This window comes from Dromiciops gliroides, chromosome 3 (assembly GCF_019393635.1).
Source record: "Dromiciops gliroides isolate mDroGli1 chromosome 3, mDroGli1.pri, whole genome shotgun sequence".
NCBI lineage: Eukaryota > Metazoa > Chordata > Mammalia > Microbiotheria > Microbiotheriidae > Dromiciops > Dromiciops gliroides.
Window position 1 is genome coordinate 405951561 of NC_057863.1, and position 22589 is coordinate 405974149.

At 36.6% G+C, this 22589-nt stretch overlaps 1 protein-coding gene across 1 annotated transcript in view; it reads left to right on the forward strand.

Annotated features, from left to right (window-relative positions):
* Nucleotides 1-21353, forward strand: part of TYW5 (tRNA-yW synthesizing protein 5) — a 28450-nt gene extending 7097 nt beyond the window's left edge. Inside the window, exons 3-8 of the mRNA XM_043995679.1 lie at nucleotides 8556-8625; nucleotides 10183-10227; nucleotides 16355-16492; nucleotides 18071-18158; nucleotides 18572-18688; nucleotides 20469-21353. Coding sequence (XP_043851614.1) covers nucleotides 8556-8625; nucleotides 10183-10227; nucleotides 16355-16492; nucleotides 18071-18158; nucleotides 18572-18688; nucleotides 20469-20725 — 715 coding nt within the window. The 3' untranslated portion in view covers nucleotides 20726-21353. The remainder of the gene's footprint in view (nucleotides 1-8555; nucleotides 8626-10182; nucleotides 10228-16354; nucleotides 16493-18070; nucleotides 18159-18571; nucleotides 18689-20468) is intronic.
* Nucleotides 21354-22589: the final 1236 nt, after the last annotated feature.

The window sequence follows — 22589 nt, forward strand, 5'->3', positions numbered from 1 at the left end:
GTGAAAGGATACATAAAAAATTATAATCTCATGTTAACTGGGACTCAAATCCAAGTCCCCCAACAAAATTTCCAGGTTCTCTGAGACTAAGGGCATTCTCTCTCTCTCTCTCTCTTTTTTTTTTTTTTTTTTGGTGGGGCAATGAGGGTTAAGTGCCTTGCCCGGGGCCACACAGCTAGTAAGTGTCAAGTGTCTGAGGCCATATTTGAACTCAGGTCCTGAATCCAAGGCCGGTGCTTTTATCCACTGCACCACCTAGCTGCCCCCTAAGGGCATTCTTATTCTGTCCTTATAATAAAGAGATAAAGCAGTCAGTTATAAAGGAACAGTTATATAAATAGTTATAGTTCAGTATCTTACTCACTGCCTTCCTATCCTATGTGACTAATGTCTTGTAGTAAGGTACCTTCATCAGACAGGTAGGTGTTTCCTCTAACATTTTAGGTTCCTCAGTCTTTAGTCCCCACAATTTCTCATGACCTATTTCTCATCCATTTCAGCCACAAAGGGTTAGTCACACCCTTGCCATCACCCACAAATATTCCACTTTCATGATCAAGAATTCTGAAATTCCCTTTCATAACTTCATATCATAGCATGTCTCCTCCTAAACCTATTTGGTACTCACCGTGAGGACTGTTGGAAGAAGTCTCACAGCTACTACTGGGTCTACTACTATCTAATCTCAGGCAAAGCAATCCTTTCACTCTTTCCTAATTGTTTCTTGAGAACCATCCACAGCAGTTCTAAATTTTTTCTTCTCTCCTCAAGCCTCCTATACCACTCTTAGTACCTTTCCTTCACAGCACAATGGTTTCAGTTATATTTATAGCATAAGTACTTTTATTGTTTTAAAAAAGGAAATAAGGGGCAGCTAGGTGGTGCAATGGATAGGGCACCAGCCATGGAGCCAGGAGGACCTGAGTTCAAATCCTGCCTCAAACACTTGACACTAACTGTGTGACCCTGGGCAAATCACTTAATCCCAATTGCCTCACAAAAAACCCAAACCAAACCAAAACCAAAACCAAAAAGGAAATAAGATATACTGAGATTACTTTAATGACATTTCCTCTCCCCACAAAACAACAACAAAAGACAAAACCGAACGGATAAAAAACCCCCAACATTCCAGACCTCAGCCCATGGTCCAGTTAATTCAAATGATATTCATTACAAGAGTTCTTCAAGTTTTTCTGTTGTGGTGAGATTTTGTTGTAATAAAGATCATTTAAAATCAGTAATCCATGGGCAGGGGTTTGGAAAAAAAAGTTAGGCGCAAATTCTATCTACTAAAGAAATCTCAGTGAACCTTATTTTCCTAAAAAAAAAATCATACTATAGTTACAATTGAAACAAATCTTAACATTAATTAAAAGGAAAATTTTGAAGAAGTGAGGTTATTAAAAGTGAAGAGTTTGTAACTCTATGTTTATGAAAAGCTACATCAAACTCTCAAGCAACAGGCAGTTATTAAGTGACACTATGTACCGGGCACTGTGGTGGGTGCTGAAGTGACAGAGGTTTTTACATTCTAACAAAACATTTGCATATAAGATTATATACAAAATAAATACAAGGTAATTATTGTGAGGGGAAGGCACCAGCACTTAATAGCTAACAATAACAATAATAATAGCTAACACTTACATAGCACCTACTGTTTGCCCAGCACAGGGCTAAGCACTTTACAGATATTATCTCATTTGATCCACACAACAACCCTGGGAGGTAGGTGCTATTAAGATCCCCATTTTATAGTTGAGGAAACTGAGGCAAACAGGGTTAAATGACCAGCCCAGGGTCACACAGCTAGTAGTTTCTAAGGCTAGATTTGAATTCAGACCTTGACTAATTTTTGAAAGAAACTAGGGATTCTAAAAAGCTTACTTTCAGAGTGACAAAATTTGACATCTTCCTTATAGTTTCATTTAGATAAAGGAACACTTCCTAATGTCTTAGACATTTGGGCTTTTAGAGCCCAAAAGACCTGGGTTCAAGTCCTACCTCAACCATTTACTTATTCTGGGTTAGTTACCTGTCTTTATGATTTTATTTCCTGATCTGAAAAATAAGGATAATAAAACCTGCCCTATGCCTAATGATAGCTGACCTTTATATAAGTCTTTTATGATTTCTATAGTTGTCTCTATATATACATACATGCATGCATGCATGTGCGCGCACGCGCACACACACACAGAGGGCTTTTTTGTTTGTTTGTTTTTGTTTTATTTTGGTTTTTTGTTTCATGGGTTCATGAGATTATAGACTTGGAGCTGGAAGGGACATCAGAGTGCAGGTCCATATCAGAAAAGCTCAAGGGCATCCTTGATGAGTCTTCAATGAGAAGGTGGTATTCTAGACTACATCTTGCCATTATGTAGACTGAGAGATGTAGAAAGGACAAGATTCCAGTGTTATTGTTTGTTGACTATGAAAAACCAATTGACTGAGTAAAATAATACCTTAAAGAGTCTTCTCCAAAACAGTATCTCTTGAACTTATGTCAAAATTATGAAAAGTTCTTTAAAATGTATAACAATGAACATAACCTTGTTTGACCTGCTGATAATATCAAACAAGGCAAACATGGTCACCCCACTCTCAAGGATGAGATTTGGCACAAAATCCAAATTGAGAGGGCATTCCCTATAGTAGGCCTCCACCAGTCGCTGACGACCATGGATCAGCGCCTTGAAGAGCCACAGACCACAGTGTGGCTGTGTGTTGTATCTACCCCATGAGGAGTAGCTGGAGTATCCTCTCCAGGGCCCTGACCTGGGCAGATCAATATGGAAAAGCTGTTGCCCATGCAGCAGGTTTTCCCTCTCTGCGACATTGGTGGATCCAAAGGAGAGGCAGAGCCAATACAGTTTGCCACCAGTGCCGCTGCAGGAGTTGCCAGAGGGATGTGATGTCCAACATCCAACTGCCTAAGGCACTCCGACTCCTGATTTTTTCCTCGGGGTTAACTCCTGAAGCCTTTCCCATATATGGTATAGCTGCAAGGCAGTGGAGGTTTAAAATCAGGGTTTTCCTTCCCCTAGGCTAGTTGCCTACCAAGGCTGATGAGCCCCACCTGCATTCCCTATACATATTATGATTTCGAGTGGATGGTACTGGCCTCTGATCCTTGACTGGCTACAGCAGGCCAGAGACAAGTGAGTCAGGAATTAGAGAGAAGTTTTATTTTCAAAGTGAGGAAAAAGGCTTGTAAGAAAGGTGGAGCTATAGACACATGTGCTGGGGCCCTGAAGTGTGGGGAGATCTCAATACTTATACTAGTGGCTGCCCAGTGAGTTGTAGCCCTGACAATGAGGGAGTAGCAAGCTGTGACAACTTTGAGTCATTGCAGAACATTTTGAGTTTGTCCTGTACTTGTCCAGCTCAGAGAACACCTGGCAAATTATGTGATTTTGCCAGAGGGTAAGATCATTCAGAGGGTGACCTCAAAGGATTGTTTTCTTGCCAAGCTCAGGGCATAGCTTGCTTGCTGGACCTTATATGTGGAAAACAGGGGCTCTCCTAATATTTTTGTCAGTGAGTTCCTTCATATATTCCTGTTTATCCATGACATTGTGCTGACTACATCAAGTCCTAGTATACATTGACAATCTAAAGTAGGATGTTTGTAATATTTTCTAATTATCCCTACTAGAAACACCAAGGAGATGAAAATGCCTTCTTAAACTGTGAGTCATGACCCCATATGGGGGTTGCATAACTGAATGTGAGGGTCGAGAAAAATTTGGCAACAGTAAAAGTTTATGTGTACCTATTTTATATACCTATATACCTTCAGTCACGTAAAAATTTCTCGGGCAAAAAGGGGTTGCAAGTGGGAAAAGTTTAAGAAGCCCTGGTCTAGACTATGATATGCAGTCAGATGCACAAGCAGTAGAGTTCATTTGTGTGTGTCTGTGCACAGACACTGCAAATGGACAATGAGTTTTGCTAAGAATTGGACAGGAGGATGAGTGGGCTGGATTGTCTTTGGGAAACTGCAGTTCTTTTGATGGTCCCAAGCTTCTCCATCAACAAAAGCCTTTCTTTTTAATACATTTAATCTTCTAGCTATACTCTTTGACTGTAAACACCTGAAGTGCTGAATTTGATGGTCACCAGAAGGTCAGTGAAGTGAACAAGGTGGGCATGAGCAGGCTGTAGTATATTGTTGTTCAGTTGTTTCAGTCCCGTCTGACTCTTCACTGACCCCATTTGGGGTTTTCTTGGCAAAGATCCTAGAGTGGTTTGCCATGTCCTTCTCCAGCTTATTTTACAGACGAGGAAACTGAGGCAAACTGGGATAAGTGATTTGCCCAGGGTCACACAACCATTAAGTGTTTGAGACCACATTTGAACTCAGAAAGTGAGTCTTCCTCACTCTAGGCCCAGCACTCTATCCACTGTACCACTGTACCACATAGCTGCCCTGTAATATATTGGAAACAAGAAGTAGTATAAAGGATATGATAAAAGGAATGTATGATTAAAAACATAGATAAGCTATATGGTGAGAATGAGAGATGACTAATAGATAACTAGGAGATAACCTCATGGTACTGGGAGAAAGCAAGGAAATTAGTATGGTGGGTAAATCCCCTGGGATGACATGGACAAAAAGTATCACTGGATAAGCAGGGATGGATAGGTTTGTTACCTACCTCATTATCAACATATCTGTTATGTTTGAAAATTAGGGTAAACTGAGAGACAAGGTTCTGAGCATGAACAATTTATTAGTCAGACTAACAGTAACAAATAAATTGGGTCATTGGCCTTCTCTCAATGACCAAAGACCCTGAGTGAGGGCTGACAGGATCTTTTAAACCTAGGTGTGTCTCCCTTCTGCTTGGCCTTACAGTACATCATTTGGACTTCTCCTAATAAAGGTAAGAAACAATCCTTATTGGTAGATATTTTAATGAGGAGGTGGAATAAGAGTCATCTCAGCTCCTCCCTGGGAATAGTCCTCTGATAAAGCACTGGGCAGCGGACCATGGAAGTGGTCTGCTCTGGCTTTGTTTGAATCAGCACCAAGGTTATCTAAGTATTGGGTGGAGGTAATTACAAGACCAAAGCTTGACCTTTAGGCAACTTTCTCCAGAATGGAGGTGAAGGATAAAGTTTCTAGGATAAGGAGTTTAGGGCAAAGCTTCTTAAACTGTGGGTCACCATATGGGGTCACATAATTGAATGTGAGGGTTGTAAAAAATTTGGCAACAGTAGAAAGTTATATATATATATACCCAGGGTTGCGTAAAAATTTCTTAGGTGAAAAGGGGTCTTGAGTGGGAAAAAAAAGCCCTGGTTTAGAGTGTCCTGGGGTGGGGGAGTTTAAACCTCTACTGCGTGATTATATCTCAAAAATAGAATTAAAATCAATTTTCAGTTTTACACATCTCAGATGCATTGTAGGATTGGACTGTGATGTCTGTGACTTCAAATGTTTTCCTGGCCTGGCAAGAGGGGAAAAACAGTATTGCTATTATTTTCTATATACCGTGGGAAAAGTATTTCCAAGTACAGCCTTTTATTTCTTATGAAAAGAAAGTTGTCTTGGCAACAGAAGTATTCTAATTTTTTTAGTCATTAAGAAAGTTGAAGGGAATTAATTTCAAATCATTTTGTTGATACTTTTCGTATTTCACACAGGCAAATTCTGCTAAATATCCAAACTTGGAAGCTTTAGTGCTGTCATGGGATAGATTTGGCATGGTATTTTTATCCATGGATTTCATTAACAATGTCAGGTTAAAAAATACATAAACTCAGAATTCTGAGCATGTACAGTTCCCAAGTGTCTGAAGTACCGTGCAGGTTCACCAAGACTTTGGTTTAGAGACGGTCAAACAGAGCTTCTAATGTCCTGAGCCATTCCTTTCTCATTAGAGGTTTAAGCTGCCAAAGCATTCTTCAATCCTTTGGTGCCTTTGAATTTCTTACCATTATGGTTTTCATCTATAATAGGGTACAAATTGGATTTAATTGCTGTAAGCATCTCTAAAAAAACAGTAAGCATTGTTAAAGGAGTAAAAAAAAAATCCAAAACCTTCTGGAGTGATGAATGTTTGCAGCCTGTAGTTAATGATGTTTGTTTTCAAGAGGGGTAAATGCCAAAAAATATAATCACATAGTGTTTGAATGTCATTTTGAATTATCTTCACCTCTTGTCAGATCTTTTAAGCTGATTAGAACTTGTTCTAAAAACACGTAAAATCTTGAATTGTTTGTTGGCTTTTAACCTTATATGACTTTTTATGTAGTCATACACAGACAGTACAGCTAAGTCTTGACTATCCATTATAAAAAAACACAGTTAATGAAATTCTCCAGTAATTAAAATCATAATTTTGACTAGTAGTTTCTACCTACTATCAAACTACTTAACAAGATGTATTAAGAAATAGTTAAGGGGCAGCTAGGTGGCACAGTGAATAAAGCACCAGCCCTGGATTGAGGAGGACCTGAGTTCAAATGCAGCCTCAGACACACGACACTTACTAGCTGTGTGACCCTGGGCAAGTCACTTAACACTCATTGCCTTGCCAAAAAAAAAAAAAAAGTTAAATTACCTGGTACTATATATAAATGTAGGTAAATATATACTATCTGCCTATGGCTTATCCAAAAAAGCAGTCTGAAAATTAAAGTGTTTCAACATCTATAATTTTATTATGAATTATAAAATATAAAGCACTATTTCAAATCTATAATCGCATAACCTTAAACAGCCATTCCTTGGTTGTAAACAGAACTATTGTGTTGACTTAGCCACGATTTAGTGTACTATAATTTGGATCATTGTTTCAAAACTTAGAGTTGTGTTTTGACTTTATACCCTGCTTTTTGTCCATATTCAAACTAACATTCAATTCATTTGTTTTGCGTGAGGAACATTATCTATAATTTAATACTAGAGGAAATAGTAATGTATAGTATGGTATTATTTACATTTTGTGTGTGTGTGTGAGGCAATTGGGGTTAAGTGACTTGTCCAGGGTCACACAGCCAGTAAGTGTTAAGTGTCTGAGGTCAGATTTGAACTCAGGTATTCCTGACTCCAGAGCCGGTGCTCTATTCACTGTGCCACCTAGCTGCCCCTTATTTATATATTTTAATGGGGAGGGGGAATGTTATATTTTAGAAAATTTCAATGTTTTGCATGACTGCTCATGCTTATATTGAGTTGCTTGAGTTTTGTTTCTGTTGTTGTTTTTTGTTTGTATGTTTTTTTTTTTTTGGTGGGACAGTGAGGGTTAAATGACTTGACCAGGGTCACACAGCTAGTAAACATCAAGTGAGGCCAAATTTGAACTCAGGTCCTCCTGAATCCAGAGCCAGTGCTTTATCCATTGCACCACCTAGCTGCCCCTAAAATCATCTCTTTGTAGGACAGCTTATGTCTCATTAAATTGAATAAGTGTGTTGTAGAAAAAAAAATTGTGTTTGATCAGCCAAATTCTATGTAGGAAGGAAAGAAGGAAGGGAAAAAAGCATTTATTAAGTATTTACTATGTACCACACACTAAGAGCTTTTACACTCCCGGTATACTGGGAGGTAGCTGGGGATAGTTGTCTGCATTTTACAGATGAGGAAACTGAGGCACACAAAGGTTAAGTAACTTGTTTAGAGTCACACAGCTAGTATGTGTCTGAGCCGGACTTGAACTCAGGTCTTTCTTATTTCAGACCGTCTGGTGCTCTATCTACTTTGCCACCTAGCTGCCTCTTCAGCTTTTCAATAAATATTAAAACTTATTTTATCATTGTGAAATTGAAGGTGCTTTCTGGGGTTAGTGGAGCCAAATAGGGAGAGTCCTTTCTGTATGAGATTCATCAGGTGATTGATAGCAGAAGAGTAGGCAAGAAAGGGAATGGCTTCTTTGTCAGTCTGTCACTGGGATGCCTGCTCTTCCTTTTCCTCCATTTCCTTTGAACCCTGAGACAAAGCAGGAAGCCTCTATAGAAACTATAAATAGTTTTGGGGATATGCCAAAAAAAAAGGTATTGCACAGATGAAGGAGGTGGGAAGTAGCAGTCTGGGAACTCGAGCCAAGGCTGGGCTGTAGATTGATTTCTCTGTCCTAAAAGGGGATAGTCATCTTCATTAAACATTACTTTTTCACCACCCTGCTAGTACTATTTGTCATGCAATGACAATGACAGCTCCTATTTTCTTTTCTGCAATGTAACCAAGCTATGACTTGGAAACATACACATTTTTAGTAGTGGAGAGCTGTTCCTTAAGTTTACTTAAGTTGGAGGAGGAGGAGAAGGAAAGATGAGAGAGAACAATTAATTGATTCATGGTCCCCAAATCTAGGGTAACATGACCCATATTTTTTCCCTGATTTAGGTTCACGATTATCCATACTGAATTGCTTACCTACAATTAATGAAAGTTTTTACTGTGTGTGTGTGTGTGTGTGTGTGTGTGTTTTAAACTATGATAAACTTTAAAATAGAAGACATTAGTAGTTAAAATCCTATCATATAGTTCCTAGTTTATTAGTTCTCTGATTTCAGGTATTCTTTTGTATGTATTTCAGAAGTTTGCCATTTAACAAGTTTGTACAAAGGGCAGCAGAAAACAAGCACACGGAGTTCTTTATTTCAGAGGTAATTCCTTTCAAACCATTAACATTATAATTTTAAAACACTGCTTAGTGTAGTTATATAATAGTCTACTTTTTCAGCTTACATTTTGTTCACTGGGTTATACCATGAATGATCTTTGGTTGTACCATGAATGATCTTTTTCACTTTGAATTTTATTTCAGCTGTCAGCTCAACATAGAAAACTGAAGGCAGCATATTTTATATAAAACTAACATGATTCTTAAGGCATCCCTGTAAAGTGCCAGAGAAATCCTTTTGCCTACTTAATTTCCCACTCTATTGTCCTTACATAGTAGAATTAGACTATCAGATAGTTATTATGCTTCATTCAAAAGAGTTAGAAAGTAACAAAAACATTTTTATATATACATGAAGAGGGGGACGCTGGAAAATAAAATGAAACTGGACTGAGGGAATATCAAGTGTTATAGGACAGAGATAGGCACAAGATAATATGTGGTTGTTAGAAATAGATATATAGGAGAAATGTCATCTTGCCCACCAAATCCTAGAACAACTACAACTAGGTAGGGGTACTACTTAAAACATTGAGGGTACTTAGCAGGTAGGGTGTACAAACTGAAAATATAGAGTACAAGATATATGTACATAAACTTCTGAATGATCTCTAATGTAGAGTTGTTGGGAGGAAGTTATGAATGTTTATGGATTAGATCCTTAATTTTTTCAGTTCGGTATTACAGTGTTTAATCATAATCTCCCACAACATATCAGTTGATGCCTTGTCAGGGGCTAAACACTGAACCTAGATTACTTATTAGCTTTTTTATTAACTATGAAATAAATGAAGGCAATGATAAATCTCTCCTAATTAATAGTTTCTTGTTTCACCTTGCTTGTAGGCTAAATATGTATTGCAATAAATAAATTCAAAATATTTGACATTTAATACTGGGAAGTACTGTATTCTTGATTCCCCATTTGAATTGGTGATTAAAACATTTTAAGAAGAGATTTATGTGGTTGAATTGTATTCTAAAATTCTTAATATTCTTAATACATTCTTAGTATAAGTTTTTAAAAAATTATTTTAACAGTAATCAATCAATATTTATTAAGCACTTAGTATGTGCCAGGCACTGTGCTAAATGCTGGGGATATAAAAAAGAGGGAAAATTACAAACAAATTTCTGTTATTTCTGATGTGTCATTAGCATCTTAAATGTGTTAATATTTTGATATGGTACTATGTAATAGAAATGGAATTTTTTGCGATTCTGCTAGTTAATGACTTTGTGGTTTGCATCTCTAAATGAAATAAAGTGAGTTTTATCCTACTTTGATTCCTTTGATGAGTTTCTTTTACTTAGTGTTACCTGTACCCATTCATTAGCATGATTTGATTTTTATATTTCTTCAAATTGCCACCAGAGAGCATTAGTAGAAAGGGTAATACGGTAAAATTACTGAACTTGTAAAAGTCATTTGACTAGATTGTTTTAAAGATAGCCTAATAAATAACTTCTTTATTTTCTAATTCAAGTGTATTTAAAAATTAATATTAGTGTCATTTCTTTTCTGGGGGTGTCTGTTAAGGATGAGAAGTACTACTTGAGATCACTTGGTGAAGATCCTAGAAAGGTGAGAATTTCTTATCAAAACAGCAATTCGTTCAGTAATTCAGCAGTGTTCATTAAGTGTTGTACTGGGGACAGGGGGAGATAGTTTAGATTGATTCATTTCTTTCCCTCATGAATCTTTTAGTCCAGAAGGGAAGAATACAAATATAGAAACTATGTTACACAATATTACATGGCAAGTCCATCAAGGGATTGAAAAAGTTTACTATTAAAAGTCTTAGAGGAAATTGTGACTAACCTGGGAAGGCTTGGTGGGAAGTTTGGCATTTTAATGGGATATAAAAGAATTCAGCAGGTGAAGAAGAGAGCAGGTCAGGGATAGGGAGCAGGCTAAAACAAAGGCACTGACATGAATGGGCACATAGCACATTCAGCAGATAGAAAGTAGACCAGTTTAGCCAGAACATAATGTTGGCAGGGTAGAAATATGAGTATGGTTAGTACAAGGCTGGGGGTGGGGAAAGCTTAATTCCAGGAGAGGAGGTTTGAGCCTTACTTTCTAGGCAACACTGAATCATTGAAGATTTGATCTAGGTATTACAAATAGGCTTTATAAATATTGATAAGCCTTATTTTTATTGTTAAAATTTTTGTACAGTCTGATACACATTTTTCTCCCTTGTCTCATATTACTTTGTTTAGAAAAATTTCTAAACAGAGACTGTGCCCTTGAGGAACATTGTATTGGACAGCATACAAAGATCTACAGAAAATAAAAAGTAGTAAAGCAGGGAGGGGCAGCTTGGTGGAGTAGTGGATGGTACACCAGGTTTGGAGTCAGGAAGCTTCCTCTTCCTGAGTTCAAATCTGGCCTCAGACATTTATAAGTTATGTCACCCTGGGCAAGTCACTTAACCCTATTTACTTTACTTTCCTCATCTGTAAAATGAGCTGGAGAAGGAAACGGCAAACCACTCCAGTATCTTTGCCAAGAAAACCCCGAATGGGGTCAGGAAGAGTCGGACACCACTGAAGTGAAGCAGGGGGGAGTACTAGCAACTATGAGGAGCGGAGAAGGCCTCATGTAGAAGGTAGCCCTTGGGCCTTGAAGGAAACTAAATATTCTAAGAGTCAGAAGTGGGGCAGCTAGGTGGCGCAGTGGATAAAGCACTGGCCCTACTAGCTGTGTGACCCTGGGCAAGTCACTTAACCCCAACTGCCTCACTAAAAAAAAAAACAAAACCAAAACAAACCAACAAAAGGGGGCAGCTAGGTGGTGCAGTGGATAGAGCACCGGCCCTGGATTCAAGAGGATCTGAGTTCAAATATAGCCTCAGACACTTAACACTTACTAGCTGTGTGACCCTGGGCAAGTCACTTAACCCCAATTGCCTCACCAAAAAAACCCCCAAAAACCCCAAACAAACAAAAAGAGTCAGAACTAAGGAGGGAGTACATTTCAGGCATGGGGGCAGCCAGTGCAACAGCACAGAGGGACAGGTGGGAGAGAGTCTGTCCCTGGCTCTCTGGGATTCTGTAAACCCGAGGCTCTTCAGAATCCTGACCACAGAGATTCCTCTGTCGCACCTCCCTTTTCCTGCCTATCCATAACAACAAGTACATAGAGGCAGCTTATTATTCAGTGTCATAGGGAAGTATGTGGTGGCAAAAGAGAGGAGTTAACAGATGTAAAGTATAAGTTTCACAAGTTATATAGATTCCAATGTTATAGCTGTGGTCCTCAACATCAACCAGATAACACCTCCACACTCCTAACTTTTTTCTGTGTGTGTGTATGTGTTTTTTGTTTTTTGTTTTTTTTAGTGAGGCTATTGGGGTTAAGTGACTTGCCCAGGGTCACACAGCTAGTAAGTGTTAAGTGTCTGAAGCCGGATTTGAACTCAGGTACTCCTGACTCCAAGGGCCGGTGCTCTATCCACTGCGCCATCTAGCTGCCCCTTTTTCTGTGTTTTTTAACCTCAACATTAACTTGGTAAAACTAAAACTCCATTGCTGAAGGAATATTCAGATGACACTATTGGTCCTTTGCTTCTTCAGCCTTCAGATAGATAACCTGGAAGTCTGGGACATAAACCCCAGATACCTTTTCCTTACCTCTGGCTAAGCCTTTAGGAAGTACTCTGTCCCTGCCCAAACTCTCAGCAATAAAGGACTCTTCCTTCTCTGTACCTCAGAGTTCTGTTAAGTTGAGCCTCAGGCTACTTCACCTTTCATGCTGTGACCCCAGTTTTGGAAGTCGTTCTTTTGCCTTGCTCTATCTCATCTGGCCAACCCTCTGAAACAGATTCTACTCTTCATATCTTTTTTGCTCTATCAAACCCTTAATGTTAAAAATTCTCTCTTCTAACTGCCGAGATGAGCCATGTGGCCAAGACCCCATGCCAACAAATTTTATTCTCCATGTCTTTAGTGCTTGGCTCCTTCCTCTAAATGAAATGATTCACCTAGTTCTAAACTTTTGAGATCCCAGAAATACCTCCTACAACTAATTAATTCTTAAAGAGTAATCAATTTAGCATAATTCTTCAACCAAAGAAGCAAAATTTAAATGTAGCATATACAATTAAATTTTGCTTCTTTAGTTGAAGAATTGGACAGACCCTAAATAGTTCATTGTAGTAGGATTTGACTTACATTTTTTGGCAAATTACTTCTTATGATCACTAGCAAATGGCTTCTAAGGGAATTATTGGCTGTAGTATATCATCTCCATTCTATGTCTTCCTTGAAGGGCCCCATTTATATTTTTTTTTTTTTGAGGGGCAATTGGGGTTAAGTGACTTGCCCAGGGTCACACAGCTAGTAAGTGTTAAGTGTCTGAGGCCGGATTTGAACTCAGGTACTCCTGAATCCAGGGCCGGTGCTCTATCCACTGCGCCATCTAGCTGCCCCGGCCCCATTTATTTTTAACTTAGGAAAATATTACTGATACAGCAGCCGTTCTAGGTGTCTGATAGATATTTATGCAGAAAAGCTCAAAAAGGCCAATTTTTGGTTTAGAATTTAACATTCCCATTACCACTAATATCCTAAGTATTCAAGATATTTGGAGTTTGGGGAATGTAGGGTTATGTTTTTGGCCTAGGCCTGTGATTTCATTAAGAAATCTCCCTCCCAGCTAGTACTTGCTCCTTCCTTACTGATACAGATTGGCACCTGCTCTACAGTCTACATTTATATAATAATATATACATACATATGCCATATTCACATATATAACATGCATACATACACTCACATACTTTCGTCTGTAGCAATGCCAAGACCTCCAGAACTCTTGACTCAGTCTGGCATTCTTTTCTATCAATGTCACCACATACAGAAATACCATTCCAGTCCTGTCATAGTCTGCTCCATAAATGTAGGCCAAACTCCCCCAAATGAGGTAAAAATATACATGCATATACAGAAAAATAATAGGTATTAATAAACCACACCTAGGGTTTAGACAAACCAGACCTGAGGGGAAAATGTGGTTTATCTTTGAATCTATATGGCAATAGAATTAGGAAACCCAAGATTCTGTGAATGTGTTTTGGTTTAAAACTATACTCATGTGCAGCTAGGTGGCGCAGTGGATGAAGCAGTAGGACCTGAGTTCAAATCCAGCCTCAGACACTTGACACTTACTAGCTGTGTGACCCTGGGCAAGTCAATTAACCCTCATTGCCCAGCAAAACAAAACAAAACAAAACAAAAACCCTACACTCGTTATGAAGATCTTGGTAATTGTGACATTCTTTTTTTTGTTTTTTGGCGGGGCAATGGGGGTCAAGTGACTTGCCCAGGGTCACACAGCTAGTAAGTGTCAAGTGTCTGAGGCCATATTTGAACTCAGGTACTCCTGAATCCAGGGCCAGTGCTTTATCCACTGCACCACCTAGCTGCCCCCTGTGACATTCTTTAAAAAATAAAAATGGAAGTTATAACCATAGGAAATTTGGCAAGTGTTTAGTGACAGAAGACAAACAGAACTACATCAGTTTCTTCTCCCTGGGAGAGATACTGTGCTGTCATGTAATATTTGCCAAGTACCCACAAAGCGCTCAATTACATTCAGATACACACATAAAGAAATGAAGCCATGATCTTACTTTTCTTAGGCAGTAAGACATACATGGGTTAAAGTTTTTGTTGTTGATTTTTATTCTGTGTTTTTATGTATTTAGGATTTATTTAGAATGGCTAAGGAATCCATTTTCCACTTTTACCTTTTCTGAGAGGCATACTTCTTGACAAAAGAATACTGAAGTATTTTTTTTTTTGGCAGATAGGGACTGGGAAATTATTTCATTTGTGGGCAGGAAAGGGGGAAAATACAACATTGAAGGAAAAGGGTAGATAAAAAGATTATTAAAACATGGTTGTTGTCATCATTTATTTTACAATCTTTAAAGTTAATATAAGGTTTGCCTAAACTCCTGGCCAAAGTGAGTTTTGATTTATTGAGGATTTTAAGTTGACCATGATATTTATGTTTCTGATTGTCTGAAAAAAATTAAGAAATGGCTTCCGGGCAGCTAGGTGGTGCAGTGGATAGAGCACTGGCCCTGGAGTCAGGAGGACCTGAGTTCAAATCCAGCCTCAGACACTTAACACTTACTAGCTGTGTGACCCTAGGCAAGTCACTTAACCCCAATTGCCTCCAAAAAAAAAAAAAGGAATGGCTTCATTGGCTAAACCTTTTTAGCTGTATTGACTAAAATTTCCTTTCTTGAATATCACCAAAAGATATTTATCTTTATAACTCAAAGAATGAAAGAATAAAACTCGGTCTACCATTCAAGGAGAATGCTAATTATTTGCTTTCCACTGGTACTGAGGACAGAATAAGAGTTTTGTGAAATCAGAGAGTTTAGGATTAATTTCTTTACACGTTGTTAAAATTAGAAGAGGGCTCTGGAGAGGTTACGCACTACACTTAACCCAAGAGATGCAGACTGAAGTTTGGTCATCAGCTATAGTATTTTTGTTTAAATCTTATAAGCATGCTCTCCTTTTTACAGCCCCTCACATAATTTGTAGTTCCATTTCTCTGACTATAGTTTATAAAGTACCTTTATTTTTCATCCTCCTCCATGATTTATTCATCACTTTCAGCCAGTGATTGTTGAATTTCAACCAACCTCTCCCTGTAAAAGCCTTCCTGTTCCTCTTATTAACTCAGCATTGCCACCTAGTGATTGGATTTCCAGAAAAACTGGGGGCTGGCTATTTCTGAAGTCAGTCCATCAGAGATGATTTAGATAATTCAATTCAACAAATATTAAGTGCCTCATATGTGGTGAGGCCTAAGTGATACAAAGATAGATGTCATGCCAGCTTTGTTCTCAAGGAGCTTAGAATTTAATGGTGAGGAAAGGACAAGCCAAAGTAGATGTGACATTTTAGGGGCACTTTGAAGAAAAGGAGACAGCAAAAGCAGACTGGAGAGGAACAGAAATGTATGGCTGGAATGTAGAATTCATGAAGGAGCGTAGTATGGAGGGAGGGATTTGAATGCTAGAGTTGGACATTTATACCTCATTCTGGGGATTTTTGAGTTGAGGAATGACATGATCATAGTGACTTGTTGGAGAGGTTAATAAAATAGTTCTGGGGAGAATGGGTTGAAGAAAGGATAGATTAAGTGCATGAAGGATCAGTTAGGAGGTTGAGTGAGATATCATTAGAGTCTAATTTAGGTGGCTGTAGTGGGAATAGAGAGGAAGGGCTGTATATGTTAAAGGGCAAGAGGACATGAAAAAATAAGATCCCTGGGTTTGGTTATAGGAAGCCAGATGAGTGATCTTAAAAGTGTTCAGTGAAATGCTCTGATGCAGAGCAGTTCTCTCTACATGAAGCAGTAGTCCAGCTTGCTAAAGGGTTTTTGGAGAATAAGGGGGTAGAACATAGTTTATAAGATTAAACACCTATAGTTTAAGTTGTATCTTTATAGTTAAGCTTATGTAATACTTATTAGGAAGATTTCTGAAATCTTTTAATGGATTGTATCTAGTTAATAGTAATACTAGAGAAATTGAAATATTCAAGTTTTCTACCCTAATAGAAATGACCATGCAATATTACAGATAGCTTAAGAAATCTTAACCATATCTTCTGGTATTTTATATTAGTCTACTATGCATTAATTTTTTTTTTCTTTTCTAACATCTCTTGCAATTTAGGATATTGCAGACATCAGAAAACAGTTTCCTTTATTAGAAGGAGATATCAAGATTCCAGAATTCTTTGAAAAGGAACAATTCTTTTCTAGTGTCTTTCGTATTAGTTCACCGGGATTACAGCTTTGGACTCACTATGATGTATGTATGCAACATAAATATGAAATCTAAAACTAATGGCAATCCATTATGGTACACTAAATGCTAATTTATGTAGTTAATTCATTCACTTTATAAGATGTTCCTCATCTGAAGATGCCTACCTAAAAATAATCAGAAAATAGAAGATTCTGATGGTGGGGGTTTTTGTGTGTGTGGTTTTTTTTTTTTAATTTGGTGGAGCTGAGTTGGGACAGGGCAAGAGGGTAATTTATTATGCAATAGCTTTGCAATATGTGTTAAAGTCAAACTTAAAATTTCTACAATATAAGGAAAAAGAATTTCCTGCTTCACATCACTTTGTTTTAAATTCAGCTTATAGATTTCTCAGGTGGATTTCAGCACTCTTCAGTGACATAAGATAGACTAAAATTTAGATTGTTATATTTTAAAGATTTTATAAGAACAAGTCAGTTAACTTTCAGACAATCATAGGTTTTTCTTTATGTGTCAAGGGAATGCTTGCCCAGATGCCTTTGTCCTTAGCTGCAGTAATGGGAAGATGATGTGGTTTCTGATGATTAAAAATGTTTCAAATAATTGCATTAGACTTGTGAGTTTGTTTTAAATCTTTACAGTCGGACTAAATCTTTATCAGAATGCAAAAGGCAGGGTGTATCGTTACTGAAATTTGAAGTAAAATTTTGGGAAATTTAAGTTATATTACCAAAGTGCTGCAAAATGCATGCTTACACACTTGTGGATGAAAAGATTAATTAATGTTCCTCTGGTTGACTTAAAGAGAAATGTTTAGGTAGAGGTGATATATGTGTACTGTGGGTTTCTGTTTTTAAAAAAAAAATTCCTTTAATGGAGAAATCTATCACAATGCATGTTAGCACTTTTAATAATTCACACTGAAAAAGTACTAACTTGGATCAAAAGGAAATTGCAAATTAGTTTATTAATTTCCTTGATGAATTTTCCAGATTGATTTCATGAAGAAGGAATTTAGAAACCTTAGTTAGCCTATTTTTAGTAATACTTAAAGATTAAAAGAAAGTTAGGCAGATTTCCTATGTATAATCAAATTCAACAGTGCTTCCTAAAAAATAACTTGTTTTCTACGGTATATTTTTTGAATTTGTCAATCCTATTTTGCTTTCTGGGGGGTTAGTAAGTAGGTATTAATTACCTCACATTTTATAAACAGAAAAACTGATCCCACAGAGAATTTGGCTAAGTACTATGTTATATGTCAAAAGTGAAGACTACAGTCCACATCTCCTTTGCTCCAGCTTATTGATTCCCTAGTCTTCTGACTTCTAGAGCACTGTTTGTTTTTTTTTTCACCAGAATACCATGCAAAAGTACCCCAGATGGTTATAGGAACCATTGTGCCCTGAATACAAATTCACCTGTACTGTTTTCGTTCGATTGTGATATCAATATAAGAATTTTAGGTATTTTGAAGCATGCATAAAAGTGAAGAATTTTGGGCTAAAAACTAGTACTTGGAATGAATTATTGATCTGGTTAATGAAATCCTGTTAGTCTCAGATTTTATTTATTTTTTGCTTTTAAAGATATTACTGATAGATAATGCTTGTTGACTTTTAGGTTATGGATAATTTCTTAATCCAAGTGACAGGGAAAAAACGCGTTGTGTTGTTCAGTCCTCGAGATGCCCAGTATTTGTATTTATCGGGTATGTATTCTATTATGCTTTAAGCCAACATTTTTGCTGTCTAGTTTATTCAGTTATATTTCTTTAGAGATCTGAATCTGCATTTCAATAGAAAAAATCTTGGAGTTTCTTTCTAATTATGATTCATTGTATTCTTTGTGTAAGAATGTATGTATAATGATAGACTATATGAAGAACTAGATTATTGGATTCATACTTTAATTATGTTACATCAGCTTCACTGGATATAATGGGAGTGTAGGTCATTGGAAATTGTCTTAGGTTTCAGCAGAGTAGTAATTGTTCTCCCACCGTGAACAAAATAATTGCACCACACAGTAGAGAATACATTTTCAAACTTGTATTGGTGATTGCTTTAAAATAAAAAAACACAACTTTGTAAAATCTGTATTATCTTTTTCATAACTTTCCAGGTACTAAATCAGAGGTGCTGAATCTGGATAACCCAGATCTGAATAAATATCCACTATTTTTCAAAGCCAGGAGGTTTGAATGTGTCCTTGAAGCAGGAGATGTATTGTTCATTCCTGGTAAGATTTCTGAAATTCACTGACATGCTATTTATAAACACTATACCTTGTCCATCATTCTTGGTTTGCATTTGCAGTACAAAATTATATCTTACACTATACTTTCTAGATGATTGGCAGTAAGACAGAGCCTTCCAAATTAATGATCTTTTTTTGAGAGACTAGCTAAATTTACATGTATATAACTAAAATTATTTCATCATATAATAAAAGAATACAACTATTTCCAGCATGTTGGTAAAACTGGGGGGAAATGCTTTTATTCTTTAAAATCGCATAGTCGACAAATTTTCTGCAGCTTGTGAATATAACTTACTTAGCAACAATTTTTATAAATCCTACTTGTAGAGGAAGTTAGTCAAAGAACATGAATACTTATATCCATATTGTTGTTTTCTAATCATAAAATTCCTGGTGCCTTTAGCATGCATTATTTTTGTGAAGTAAGTAGTCCTCGTTTTTTTGTGCAATAAATAAGCTTTAATTTTAAAGTCTGTACCATCCCCATGTACTTGGTGAGCAGTAAAATCTAATTAATAGCATCTATAAATAATCCTAAAATTTTTTAACACAAAAAATTATACACTCATAGTTGAGACCAAAATTTATGTCTCTTTTATGTAGCTGAATTAATATTACATAAAAAATATTCTTGATGACTGTGTGTGTGTGTGTGTGTGTGTGTGTGAACATCTGTGCTGGGTTAGTCTTCATGTTCCTTAGAACAAGCTAGTACATTAACTTTCAATTGGCAACACTTTTATTGCATAATTTCCTCAGTATTCACAAGACGAACATTGACCTTTGACCCACTTTAATTTTTGCATGTTATATATTTTCTGCTATTTACATCTTTTGATGTAGCAAAATCGTGTTTAAAAGTAACATTAACAAAACTGTTATTGAGCATTATTAAAAGAGCTCTTGAGGGTGAGTTCCCAAGTTTTTCTTCTATACTCAATTTCATATTACTAAAATATATGTTGTCATAATTATTTTTATAACTGTAATTGTTAGGATATTGCTGTCGCATTTTTATACCACTTTAATGTTGAAAATTTTTAAGGCTCAATTGAAATTCCACCAGATAACCTCATATCCATTTGGTAGAGAAGCAGGCTGCTAAAAAATGCTTTAGTCATAAGATTATAATGAAATTTCATTCATCCTCTCCACCCCACAAAAACTTTGCTTTACCATTGGTTTTTATTTTAAATGATCTAAAAGCAGTAGGACAATTATAATTGCAACAGAAATATAAAGCTGAGAGGGGTACATTAAATGCAAATTTAACCAAGTTACAAAAACCAAATTACAGCTGAAACAGGAAATCTTTGAGAACAAAAGTAGATTGCAATACTGAGTATGAGGTCAGAGATACTCCTCAAATAATGGAAATGTCCTTTCTATGAAAAGTAGGAGCTTTGTTGTGGTTGCAAGCCTGGAGAAACATAAACAAGTAACACAAACCACAAGCCCAAATTGCAGAACTACAAAACAAATATAACTTTATTATGCCTTTTAAGTTAAAAGGAAAATTTGCTTTTGCCAAAGGTTTGGGAAGTAAGGACCGTGCTATTGACACTTTAAATTGGTTGGCATTCCACAAAAGTTCACGTGATTCTATTAAAGGCTGTGAGTGTGCTAACGAAGGAAGCTCGATATGGGAATTATTTCTTACATTGGCTACATTCAATTTGTGATATTTCACTGACATTTTGCTTTTTTTTTTTAACTGCAAGTTTTATTTTTAACTTATCTTTTTTTAAACTTTCTCCAGCTTTATGGTTCCATAATGTGATTTCAGAAGAGTTTGGAGTAGGAGTGAATGTTTTTTGGAGGCACCTTTCTTCTGACTGCTATGATAAAACAGACACCTATGGAAACAAAGATCCTACAGCAGCCTCAAGAGCGATCCAGATTTTGGACAGAGCCTTAAAAACACTTGATGAACTACCAGAGGAATATAGGGACTTTTATGCCCGGCAAATGGTCTTACGAATTCAAGGCAAAGCTTTTAGCTCTAACTATGAATAGATAGTATACTAAAATAAACTACTTAGAAAATTCACATACATTGTACAGAAATACTAAATAAAAACGATTTTTTAAATATTTAAAAGATTCATTCTTTTAAAATAGAGAAGTGTCATAGCCCCAGTTTGGTTATTGAAATAACTATCAGGGATTGTTAAATTACATTAAGGATGGTAGAAAGGAGTTAGGAGATGGCTTTACCATTTAGTTACATGTGTTTAGGAAAGTTTCCTAATCTTTGGGCTTAATTTTCCTTATCTGCAAAATAAGATTATTGAATAAGGGTCTTTTAAAATGTTTAAATTAAAATTTTTATGATTTATCTGAGTTGATTATAGTTTGGGTTCTTTTCAGGGTAAGTGTCCAGTGTGAGGTTAATGTCTCTTCTGCTTAGCATTGTTTAGGGATGCTTCTATGCCATCTGTTTTGCTATGCTGAGATGTAAATCAGCTTTACCTAAGAAAAGTAAATATGCTTGGACAAAGAAAAATTTATGTAATAAAATCCAGATTCCAATATAAATTTGTGTTATTAGACTTTTGATAACAGATATGATAGAATTTTAGAGGTGAAGTAAAGCTTTTAAGATCAAGCTAATCTAACTCCATTTTAATGAGGAAACTGAGGTCCAGACAAAGTCATATACTAAAATCTCTATTTATAGGAAATAGGAAATGAAACACAAACTTTCAGTTCATTGCTTTCTGTTACACTATCTTGTAATACTACCTATCATCACAGATAATTGGAAGCTGCCCATATTACAGATTAATAGTTGACATTTGCCCTACAAGGGCCATACCAGTTTTTAGATTTGATGAGTGGTTTTATATTGCTTTGGGTTTAGACAAATTTAAATGCTTTTGGCTTACAGTAATCTATTTTTAACTACTATAAAGACACATTTAAGAAAGAACCCATATATTTTTGTGTTCATGTAGTATTAATGGAGGAAATGGGGTTAGCAAGGGGAGCAGTTACTGATTTGGGGGATACTTTTTGGGGGGTACTTAGTACTACCTTGCCGAAGGCATACACCTTTTGTTGGTCACAAGACCCAGATAAGTTCCTAAGTCCCCTACTCCTATTCCTTCAAAGCCACATCTCTGGCTAATTGTTTTTTGGGCAGTTTCCTTACTGTCTTAATGAATTCTCAGATAACTATCAAAAAGAAAGGAAGAATTTAAAACATAAGAAACTCTTTTTTCCCTGGGCTTGACCCAATGATATTTTTCTAGAACTGTTGTGTGCCAAATTGAACATGAGAAATTTTTTTTTCTATCAACAGATTTCGCCCCCCTAACCATTACTGTTTTCTGAATGTCACCTAAAATCCACTTGAGAGATCGCCTGTACTTTTTTTAGTCTTTAAAAAAAATCTTATGCTACAATAGTTTCTTTGCTCAAATGGACATAGCTTTATGAAGACCAGGTAGAGTTGCTGAAAGATTATATACTAGTTATATCATATTTATTATGCTATTCTCCCACCTGCTAGCTTCTGACCCCTACTTTGAAATCTATGACTCAATTGGCCTGGCTATCTTCATTTTGAACTACTGTTTCTATTAATCGAGCTCCAGGATTTACTGTAGCTCCTTATTTTTCTCTACCTTAGTCATCTACCTTGGGGAGTAGATGAAAACTTGAAAATCTTGAAAATTTCTTTTTTTTATAAATACATTTAGCATTTAATGGCTATATAGGAGAACAACTTTTAACCCAAATTCTTTTCGTTTTCTAAATAAACAATAAGTCTAGAAGAATGCCTAGTAAATGTTACAGCCACTGAGAAAGGATAACCATTCTCTGTGTGTTTGAGCTGTGTGGTATGGTGGCTAGAGTACCAGGCCTGCAGTCAGGA